We start from the raw sequence: 11,403 nt of genomic DNA, 5'->3' as shown, positions 1-11,403 counted from the left end.
TTTATTTGTCTGTTGTTTGTCTGTATTCTGAGGCAGGGCCTTGCTGTGTATTCCAGACTAGCCTCAAACTTACACTGCAGCCCAGACTGGCCTCAAACTTGTGATTATACTTAGACTCTGTGGTAGTTTGAATGTAATTGGTCCTCATAAGTTCATAAAGAGTGGCACTATTAGGAGGTTTGTCCTTGTTGGAGGAAGTGTGTCCCTGTGCAAGTGGGTTTTGAGGTCTCATATATGCTCAAGCTACACCCAGTGACATAGTTCACTGCCTGTTGCCTTTGGGATCAAGATGTAGCTCCTTCACACTCAGCTCCTTCTCTAGCACCATGTCTTCCTGCATGATGCCCTGTCCTGTCATGATGATAATGGACTAAACCTCTGAACTGTAAGCTCCCTAATTAAATGGTTTTCTTTCTAAGAGTTGCTGTGGTCATGGTGTCTCTTCACAGACTCCTTCAGCAACACCAGTCCTAGATTATCCATAGCCTTTATAACATCCTATAGAATAACTAAGAAATATAAGAAAAGTGCTTCCCGGAGTCCTGGAAACTGATAATCTAGCAAAAGTGGCTGAATAAAAAGAGGGGGATCACAGGAACCCCAACTTATAGCAGGCAAACTTGAAGTACTGGCACTAACCTCCTGAGAACACACCATGTACCAGACATCACTGTGAGTAACTAGGTTTTTGTTGTTGTTATTTGAGTCAGGATTTCTCTCTGTTGACCTGGCTGTCCTGGAACTCACTGAAATCTTCCTGTCTCTGCCTCCCGAGTGCTGGGATTAAAGTCATGCACCGCCACCACCAGGCTCAAGTAATTAATTTTTAATGGCTTTTAATGTTTTTATTTTTTAATTCTTTGACCATTTCACATATGTCTACATTTTGACCATTTTCACACATACTCATCCTCCTCTAGTCCCCTCTCTCCCATCAGATGCCTTCTTCCTACTTTCATACCTCTTTTCTTTTGTGTGTGGATCATCGCATTTAAATAGGGTTGCTTGCATGGACATGGAGTATATACTGTGGAAAAAAGACTCCCTTCTCTCAGCAATCAACAGCCAGTAGCTCCCCAGTGAAGGGTGGTCCTGTGAGCCCCTCACTCATCCATGCTGAAACATTGCTTAGTCAGGCACTGGTAACTGTAGCTTGTTTGAGTTCATGAGTTCAGTGGCCATGTCGAGCTCAGGAGATAGCACCTCAGGGGACTCCTCCCATCCTCCAGCTGGTGCTCACTCTGAGTAACTTAGTTGTTGATCTTTCTATTCATCATCGCCATCCTGTGAAATAGACAGTGTTAGTATTGTCCCCCTCCAACAGATAGGTGAGACTCTGGGAGTTAGAGTTTTCAAGGGGACAGTCTCATATAGCTGTGTCCTTAACCTGCATGTAGACAGTGTCAGAACTCAACTGAATTAAATCACAGGACACCCTACATGTGCTCGATTCAGGAGATCTGGTATTAGATGTGTCATGTTGAGGACTAGTGAGATGTCATTCAGCAAGCAAAGTTGCTTGTCATGAACCTTGGTGACCAGAAGTTGATCCCTGGGATCCATACATGGTGGGAAGAAAGAAGTGAAGACCAAGTTTCTTTCCCACCTGGTCCCACAACAATTTAGTCCCAAATAAACACACAGAGGCTTATATTAATTATAAACTGTTTGGCCAGTGGCTCAGGCTTCTATTGGCTAGCTCCCTCTTAATTATTAACCTACTTCTATTAAACTATGTATTGCCATGGGACTGTGTCTTACCTGTAATGTTACAGCATGTGACTCCTTCAGCGGCTACATAGCATCTCTCTGGCAACCCCTCTCTGCCTTTCTCTTCTCAGCATTCCTAGTCTGGTAGCCTTGCCTTTGCTCCCTGCCTGGCTACTGGCCAATCAGTATTTATTAACAAACTAGTAAGAGAAACATATATTCACAGCATCCAGAAGGACCTCCCCCATCAAAGAAGTAACTCCCAATAGTTGTCTCTAAACTCCACTAGCTCGCAGTGGCATACACACACAGTGTGTGTGTGTGTGTGTGTGTGTGTGTGTGTGTGTGTGTGTGTGTGTGTGTGTGTGTGTGTGTGTGTGTGTGTGTATGAGTGTGTGTGTGTGTGTGAGTGTGTGTGGGGGTGTTACTTTGACACCAAGCATGGTGGCATATGCCTATAACTCTAGGCATTTTAGAGGTTGAGGTAAAAGGAGCTAAAATCCAGCCTTGGTTACAGAGTGAATTCAAGGCTTTATAAAGTAGGCAACTTAGTAAGACCTTGCCTCAAATACAAATTATAAAAAGGCCAGGCAGCTGGAGAGATGGCTCAGCACTGACTGCTCTTCCAGAGGATTTGGGTTCAATTCCCAGTGGCAGCTCACAACTGTCTGTAACTCCAAGATCTGACACCCTCACACAAATGTTCATTCAGGTAGAATACCAATGCACATAAAATAAAAATAAATTATTAAAAATAAAAAAGGCTGGGTGCCTTGGTCCTGCCTCAATGAGATGATGGGACAGACTTAGTAGACTTTCTAGGGGAGGCCTTACCCTCTCCAAGGAGGGGGAGTGGGGGGGAGAGGAGGGAGAGGTAACTGGGATTGGAATGTAAAATATAAATTAAGAAAAAAAGAAAAAATTAAAAAGAAAAAGGCTGGGGGGAGTGCTTACTAGCCTAGTATGCACAAGGTCTTGGGTTCAAGCCCTGTAGTAGAAAGAAACAGGAGATAGGAAGGAAGGAAGGGAGGGAGGAGGGAGGGAGGGAGGGAGGAGGGAGGGAGGGAGGGAGGGAGGGAGGGAGGAAGGACTTTCTTATGGGACTGGAGAGATAGCTCAACAATTAAGAGTGTCTACTGTTCTTCCAAAGGACCAGCCTGGTGCTCCATACTCCATCTCTACATAAACCAGCATGGTAGTGCATGCCTGTGACCATAGCACTTGGGTGGTGAAGACAGGAGAATCAGAAGTTCAGGGGCATCCTTGGCTACACAGGGAGTCTGAGGCCAGCCTGAGATACATGAGACCAGCTTGGGGGGGGGGGACAGAAAACAGAAAGGAAAGAAGAAGGAAGGTAGGAAGAAGAAAGAAAGGGGAGAGAGAGAGAGAAGCCAGATGGCTCCGCAGTAAGGGCATTTGCCACCAAGGCTGGTAACATGCATTCCATCAGAAACCCGCATTGTGAGAAGTGAGAACTGACTCCTGCAATCTGGCCCCTGACCTCCAGCTGGAAGCATGGTTTGTGCAAACACACACACACACACACACACACACACACACACACACACACATACACACACACACACAATGACTCGATCAGCGTAAACATTTTTTAAGGAAAAAGAAAGAAAAAAGGAGAGGGAAAGGAAGGGATGAGAGGGGAAGCGAATGTGAGTGGCATGAGAAGACATTTTCTGTTTGCTTACGATTGAGCAACTCTTGGCCCACTTCCCTGGTGTTTCATGTTAGCATTTAATGGTGCTCCCTAAACTGGGTTAAATGCATGAACTAGGATCCTTGCACATGAATCTCAGGGTGAGACCGCACAACCTACAGCGGGCTTCCGGCTACTGAGGTTAGACCCCCACACACACCCCCGTCAGTAAAGTGATGGATGGAGGAAGGTCACATGACCAAGAGTCCTTACCTAGAACGGCCTAGGGTGGCATTCCTCGCGCTGTTATTGCTGGGGTTCCCCATTTTGGACTTCGCATGGTTTGACTTCTTCCTTACAGTGTGAGAGCCTGTTGGAAAATGGAGAGAGAAACAGGTAAGTGTTCCAACAAAGGCCATAATGATGCTTCGGAAGTTAAGAAAATTGCCACTCCTACAGAGGACTGGGGTTGAATTCCCAGCACCTACATGATGGCTCACAGCCATCTGTAACTGCAGTTCCCGGGGATCTGGCACCCTTTTCTTGCCTCCCGAGTTGCCAGGCCCACTTTTTGTACACATATATAAAAGCCAACACTCATACATAAAATTAAAATAAATGGGTTTATTTTATTTATTTATCTGTGTATTTTGTTTCTTTCAAGACAGGATTTCTCAGTGTAGCTATGGTTGTTCCAGAACCTGCTCTGTAGACCAGGTTGGCCTCGAACTCACCTCTGCCTCCTGAGTGCTGGGATTAAAGGTGTACACCACAACCACCCTGCTTGAATTAAGCCAGTCTTTTTTTTTCCAGTCCTCACATTTTAATAACAGTTTTCAATATATTGTTTGGGGGTTAAGCATTTCATTTACTTTTGAGATATAGATTTTGTGGAGGTAAATACATATGAAAAATAAGTATTAATTCAAAAGTGCTGTATTGTTCTAAGTTCCAAGTAAAGACACCAGTGAAACAAAACCAAAGAAACAAAAGTTTTTTCCCCCAGAACCTGTACTTTCCTAAGTTGTATTAGTTTTCTGTTGCTGGCGTAGACGTTAAGTTTCAGTGACCTAATGCAATGCCCGTTAATTATCTGTAGATTATTCGTACAAGCACAGGTGGCACAACAGGATCTGTTGTCTGAGTTTTTGAAGGGGGAACTAATGCGTAGGCATCATATTTTCATATCAGGGCTGTGTTAAGCCAGTCTTAAAATGGCAAATATTTTATTTTTTTTCTCATTTGTGGTTCCTACAGTTTATATAGTCTAATAAAACCATGTAGGTATGCATTAAAGTAGAAACAAAGTAAAACTGTCCAGGGAAATGGAATACTAGGTTAAGAAAATGTTAGAAAAGGAGTACAGGGCTGGAGAGATGGCTTAGAGGTTAAGAGCACTGACTGCTCTTCCAGAGGTCCTGAGTCAATTCCTACCAGCCACATGGTGTCTCACTATCATCTATAATGAGATCTGTTGCCCTCTTCTGGCATACAGGTACACATGCAGACAAAATACTGTATACATAATAAATAAATAAATCTCTCTTTTTGTCACAACTTTATCACACAGCTCTGTGGGGAATGCTCATTCCAAAACTTTCTTAACACACAAGTGCAAAAACAGCTCCCCTCCCCCCTGTACCTGTTAGGTGTGTGAGATCCCTCTGTTTTCCTTCATGTTATCACCTAGCTGGTGTTTTGTTTTTCTCCTCTATTTTTTTTAAATTAAAAACAATCATATTTTACATACCAGTCCCAGTTCCCTCTCCCTCCTGTCCTCCCCCCTCCCCCCGCAACTCTCCATCCCATCCCCCCATCCACTCCCCAGGGAAGGTGAGACTTCCCATGGGGGATCCATCAAAGTCTGTCACATCATTTGGAGCAAGGTCTAAGCCCTCCTCCATGTATCTAGGCTGAGAGAGTATTCCTTCATAAGGAATGGACTCCCAAAATCCGTGCACTAGGAATAAATACTGGTTCCACTGCCAGAGGCCCCATAGACTGCCCTGGACTCCCAACTGGCATCCACATTCTCGGGGGGGGGGGGCTGGTTTGGACCTATTCTGGTTCCCCAGATGTCCGACTGGTGTCCTTGTGGGAGCAGGAAGATTTTAAGAGCCAGGAGACTAAGAAGTTTGCAACAATAGATATGCTTATAGCGAGCGAAGTCGATCTGTAGTCTATATGGTTGAGATACCTTTATTCAGATAAACACCAGCCAAATGCAAGCCAGAGTGTGCCAGGGCAGCAAGGCAGCGAGGCCAGAGAGAGGGGCTCTCATGTGCTTTGCCACCCCTTAAGAACCCATCACGCGTCATCCTGACCTCACCTTGACCACGCCCTGATAGGTGTGGTCAGGCACACCTGTAGCCAGCCTCTAACAAGCGTAGCTTACTGTCCTCTACACATGCTAATGTAGATGGGGGCAGGTGGAGTCAAGGAGGCTTCAACCCTAGACTATTCCCATTCTGAGAGTAGGAGAAATGGCCTTCCCCATGGAAGAGCACACAAATTGGTTATCCAATACAAAATGATCAGCCCTGAAACATACATGTAAGTAATATATACAGACTGATCAGGTTAAATTCATATGTGTAGGAATTTATGTATTACATAGCAACAATTAAAGAAAAAAAGGGACCATGAATTTTGAAGAGGACAAGAGAGGCATGTGGGTTAAGATGATGTAATTATTAAAATCTCAAAAAGTAAAAGAAAAAAATGTTTTTGTTTTGTTTTTTTTGAGACAGTTTCTTTAAGTACCTAGTCCTAGTATTAACTCTGTAGACCAAAGTGCCTCGAGTTCACAGAGATCCACCTGTCTCTGCCTTATGGGTGCTGGGATTAAAGGTGTGTGCCACCACCAAGAAAAAAAATTATGGGGTATAGCTACACATTCTTATAATTTTAGTTTTGGGGGATGGAAACAGGCACAGCCTAAGAGTCCACTGGTCAGTCATCCTAGTCAAAAGTGGCAAACTTCCAGTTCGGTAAGAGACCCTTTCTCAGGGTAGTAAAGACAGGGGAGCAATAGAAGCTTTCATCACCACATGCACAGGTTCGTACACACACACACACACACACACACACACACACACACACACACACACACACTGAACAGAGATGTTTCTTAATGGTAGAACACTTGTGTAGCATATTCCAGGGCCTAGATTCAATGCCCAGTACTGAAAAGGAGAAAAAGTGGAAAGCTCTTGAGGAAGGACACCTGAGGTTGACTGCTGGTGCACATGGACTGGGCATCGGTGCAACTGATTGGCTATTCCCTCCATCTTTGACTCACTAGCAACTGACTCTCTCTGAAGGGGCCATGCTAGCATGCTGAGCAGCTTTCCTCCCTGAGCTGTTGGCTGGGGTCTTACCTACCTGTATTGCTTTTCTGGGGATTGTCAACTGTCTTATTCTTAGTGCTCAAGATCCGCATCGCTATCTTCACATCCTTGTCCTTTGGGTTCATGCACACCGGGCCTTTGTGGTGGAAGTAGAATCTACAAAGGGTGGAAAGGTGGGTGCCAGGTTAGGGTGTGAGGGTATAAGGCATGCATGACTCCCACCCAGCAACACCGAAGATCCTGCTTACATCACAGCACGTAGGTTGCAGCTTCCACTCACTTCCTGCCACTGATAATGCCTAGCGCGCTGAAGAATATTCCATTTGATCCTGGGTTGGTAACCCAGGCAGCAGTCTTCAAAGGCACCTACAGAGGCAAATGAGATGGTTCAGTGGGTAAAGGTGCTTGCCATCTTATGTTCAATCCCCGGAACCCGCATAGAAGAGAATCATAAATTATCTTCTGACCTCCACACACATATAGCACTTTGTGTGTGTGTGTGTGTGTGTGTGTGTGTGTGTGTGTGTGTGTGTGTAAGTGTGACTGACTAGGCCTTAAGTGAGAACCTAATACTATTATTCTAATCAACAGACATAGTAATAAACTGTCCCCTACATTCTTAACCATATACTCATAAGTTATACCCTCATCAGTGAAGCTTCTTTTTGTAGTAGATGATAATTATCCCAAAGACCCACAACTGACCAACATTCAGAGTAAGAGACTGTAAACAAGACATCTATATCATACTCTTTCCCCACAAGGTCCAGGGATTTTCTCAGAAGAGGGGCAAAAAAATTGTAAGACTCAGAGGAAGTGGGCATCTTCAGGGACAGTATATTTGGTGGGCACAATGAGGTCATTGCACGCATCAACCATAGCAGCTGTGATGAGTTCACAGACTCACACAAGATCAAGACCGTCAGAGGCCCAGCATGGGTGGATGGGGGAAGCTTATCAAGTCTTACCTCTGTCTGAGGAGCTATTGGAAATTGATGGTTGCTAGGAGAGGCTCCATTTTCTTCAGGGACATGGTCCCTGAAAGATTACCCCTGCTCAGCCAGGAGTTGGTGGCACACCTCTTTAATCCCAACACTTGGGAGGCAGAGGCCTCTGTGAGTTCGAGGCCAGCCTGGTCTACAGAGAGAGTTCCAGGACAGGCTCCAAAGCTACACAGAGAAACCCTGTCTCGAAAAAACAAAACAAAAAAAACCCACACAAAAACCCCTGCTCTAATAGATGGTCCTTCAGCCATTTACATATAGGCAGCATTAAGTGGACTCAGTGGATTTAAAAACAGAGAACATGAAGTCGGGTGGGGAAAGTGGTAGGGGATAAGGGTAATAGTGGAGGAGAGAGACTAGGGAATGGATTTGATCAAAACATATTTGCATACATAAAATTCTCAAACAACAAAAAGTCATCACAGAAAAGGTACCTGCAACTAGATGACCCAGTCACATCCATGATGCCAGGGGCATATCACTGTCAGGGACAACCAAAGATGTGAACACACACACACACACACACACACACACACACACACACACACACACACACACCTTCTAGATACAGAGGTCAACAGGCTATGTGGGAGATAAGGAAGCTTAGCTTCCTGGATTGCTCTTAGATCTTGATATAAGGACACTGGCAGGAATTGTGGGTAGGTAAAGAAACAGCCCGAGGTGTTTTCTGTTTCTGCTCTGAGGTAGAGGTCAAGTGCACACTTGGGGGGCACCCAGCCCATCCCTACTTTGCTAAAAATGGTTAACCAGACATTGAGACACATGCATGTTTGTAAGCCCTGCTAGTCTGAGCTGCATGAGACCCTGTCCCAAAGCACCTAAACTGTGACAAGGACTCTACTCATAGTGAGACCTTGTCTTAAAAAGAAATCCTGGGCCAGACAGGTAAAGGCACTTTCCACCAAGCCCTATAACCTGAGTTTAATCCTAAGGATCCACATAGTGGAAAGAAAGTTGTCCTCTTTTCTCCACATGGGCACTGTCACATACAGGTCCATACTCATGCATATAAAATAAATAAATAGATGTATTACATAACTAGGATATATAAACCAAACAGGATATATTATTCAACTTTTCTGAAGAGCTCAGCCATGAGCTGGCCTGTCCCCACATAAAAACAGCTTAAATTCCTTTTCCTATCTTTACTCATCTTAGTAACTGCTAAACCCATCTTGCCGTTCTTTGTTGGTTCCCCTAAGGAAAGCTTGAAGAGTTCTGCTAGGTACCAAATATCCAGACAACACAGACATAAATTGGACCTAGTGTCTCAGGGGAGTTTCAACCTGGTAGAGGAGGCAGAGAAATTATCTCCACAAGAATATGTGCAGGAGCTAGGAGGGGCACCCAAGGAGAAGGAGATGGTTCTACAAAGTTCTGGAAAGGAGAGAAGTAAATGAATAAACAACAACAACAACAAAAACTTGGTTAAAAAAAAAACTTGGTTCCTCAATCTAGCCAGCTTTCAAGGTTATCTGGGAGCCCCATCTGCCAAATTTGCCTCTGGGGGTCAAATCTTAGAGCCCAGTACTGTGGTTCCAGGAGAGAGCTCATCCTCCTTACCATCCTCCACTTTGGCTCTTGAGGACAAGGGGCAATGATGTTAGATAATAACTGGGGTTCCTAGAATCCTTGGCAGGTGTTTTCCTACACTGGGGGCCACTTTTCTCCCAGGATCAAAGGGCAGAGGCTGGGCCTGGCTCTGATAGCAGACTGTGTGGAAAGAAACCAAGCCTCCCTCCTGGACAGAAAGCAGACTCTATTGGAAGCTTGGACCTGTAGGACCTAGTAGAAGAGCAGGCAGAGTAGGATCCTGGGTCCTCAACCTGACCTGGAACCTTGTTTTGATACCTGCTGAGATTCCATGTTTCTGTGATGAAGCACCCAGCCCAGTGCCAAGACTCTGTGGGGATGTCCCTTGTTTTGAATTGGTCTTGAGTGACTAAATCCTCAAGTACCAGCTTTCCAGTAGGATGAGGAAGATGCCAGAAATGGCTCCCTGACCACCAGGCTGGGAGTATTTTTCATTGGATCCTTACATTTTTCATTCCTACTTGGCAGATGAGGAAACTGAGTTCCACAAAGGACCACCTTAGATTCTCAGTTAGACTACACAGGGAGGAAAGGCAAGGAATACACTTCGGAAGATCACCAGGGATCCCAGCTCAACCTTACACCCCTAGCAGAGCAAGAGCATCAAAATGCATTCCTGGCTGTAAGTACATTTTCCCCCAATTGGAAGCCACCCTCTGCTTCCTACAGCTCCTAAGCCTCTTTAGTCTTGCAAAGGAAACCCTCCAGAGAGGAGGGGTCCTGGAATAAGTAGCCGGGGACCCTTCATCTCTACCCATCCAGCCCCAGTAGTGCCAGGAATTCTTGCTGTACCCAACCTCTCACGAACCGCTAAAGAATGCAAAGGATACAAAATCAGTGGAGATTTTGACAAGTGGGGAGGGACAAGTGAGAAGAGAAAGCAACATCTGGAAAACTGGGTCAAGGAAAGTATGGCTAAGGACCGTACCTTGTACATGGACAACAGGCACCCAGGCCCCAACAAAGCAGGCGACCAAGCAGGCAAAGAGCCATGGATTCATGGTGCAGGCTAGGTCTCCTCTGTAAGTGCCTGAAGGTTTAATGGGGCCACCTATGGAAGTAGAAGGGAAGGGTAAGGACACGGGTGTCTCAAGCCAGTCTCTGAAGGAGAGGCAGTTGACAATGTATTTGCTCTAGTCAGAGGCGGACTCACCAGTGCCAGTGCCGTTGTGATCCTGAGGGCTGGTGCCTGCTTGTAGGGTGTACAGCCTGTGGGATCGATGGACGCCTTCACCCTTATAGTCAAGCCCCACCCTGCAGTGACCTGCCCTCTCTCTTCTCTCCCTCCCTCTCTGCTCCTCCCTCCCACCTGCTCTGAGAGACTTCTTTGGGGCTTATACCTCCCACAGATAGACCAAGCCCTAGCTTGCATCTGTCTCTCCAAGTTACCTGCCTCTTGAACCTTGAGGTCGTCCCCTCTCAACCAGCACCTCCTCCCACTACCTTATTATATGGGGTCCAACACTGTCCCCAGCCCTCTCCCCTAACAACCTTCAGCCCCATCCTCTCATGCATCCCTTTAGAATTAACTGGCTTTAAAATTGTTTTGTTACTTTTAGATATTTTACTGTTTTACACATGGGGGGAGGCATACACTTGTACCATGGCATACCTGTGGGGTCAAAGGACAACAATGTGTTATTTCCTTCCACCATGTGGGTCCCGGGGATGGAACTCAGGTCACCCGGCTTGGCAGCAGGAGCCTTTTCTAGCTCTGTTCTAGCCTTAAACACTCTTGCTCCCACATAAATGCAAACAGCAAAGCTGAGGCCCGTGAGAGAAGGAACTGCACTGTTAGTCCCTCTAAGCCTGGTCACCTGGTGATGCATTTTCCAGTTCATCCACTTTTCTGAAATTTCATAATTTCATTTTTTTAATGGCTAAATGAAATTATAGTCGATGGTGCACTTTTTAAAATGCATTGAATTGGGGGTTGGGGCACGAAAAGAACAGTGAGGACATGGAGATCTGGGGACAACTTTGGAGGGTCAGTGGATCAAGTTAAGGTCATCAGGCTTAGTGGCAGGCACTTTTGGGCATCTCATTGTCTGGAAAGGTACACTTGCAATGG

General features: G+C 45.5%; 1 protein-coding gene across 1 annotated transcript; it reads right to left on the bottom strand.

Moving 5' to 3' along the window:
• Positions 1 to 839: 839 nt before the first annotated feature.
• Positions 840 to 10,367, bottom strand: Ccl25 (C-C motif chemokine ligand 25). The gene is made up of 5 exons (XM_027416082.2): positions 10,261 to 10,367; positions 6,963 to 7,080; positions 6,749 to 6,870; positions 3,638 to 3,734; positions 840 to 1,284 (listed from the first exon to the last, which is right to left on the bottom strand). Exons 1-5 carry the CDS (start codon positions 10,331 to 10,333, stop codon positions 1,251 to 1,253), a joined length of 444 nt encoding a protein of 147 aa, XP_027271883.1. The 5' UTR covers positions 10,334 to 10,367; the 3' UTR covers positions 840 to 1,250.
• Positions 10,368 to 11,403: the final 1,036 nt, after the last annotated feature.

This window comes from Cricetulus griseus, chromosome 4 (assembly GCF_003668045.3).
Source record: "Cricetulus griseus strain 17A/GY chromosome 4, alternate assembly CriGri-PICRH-1.0, whole genome shotgun sequence".
In the NCBI taxonomy this organism is placed as follows: Eukaryota; Metazoa; Chordata; class Mammalia; order Rodentia; family Cricetidae; genus Cricetulus; species Cricetulus griseus.
The sequence above is the reverse complement of the archived record's forward strand: the minus strand, read 5'-3'. Positions and strand labels throughout refer to the sequence as shown.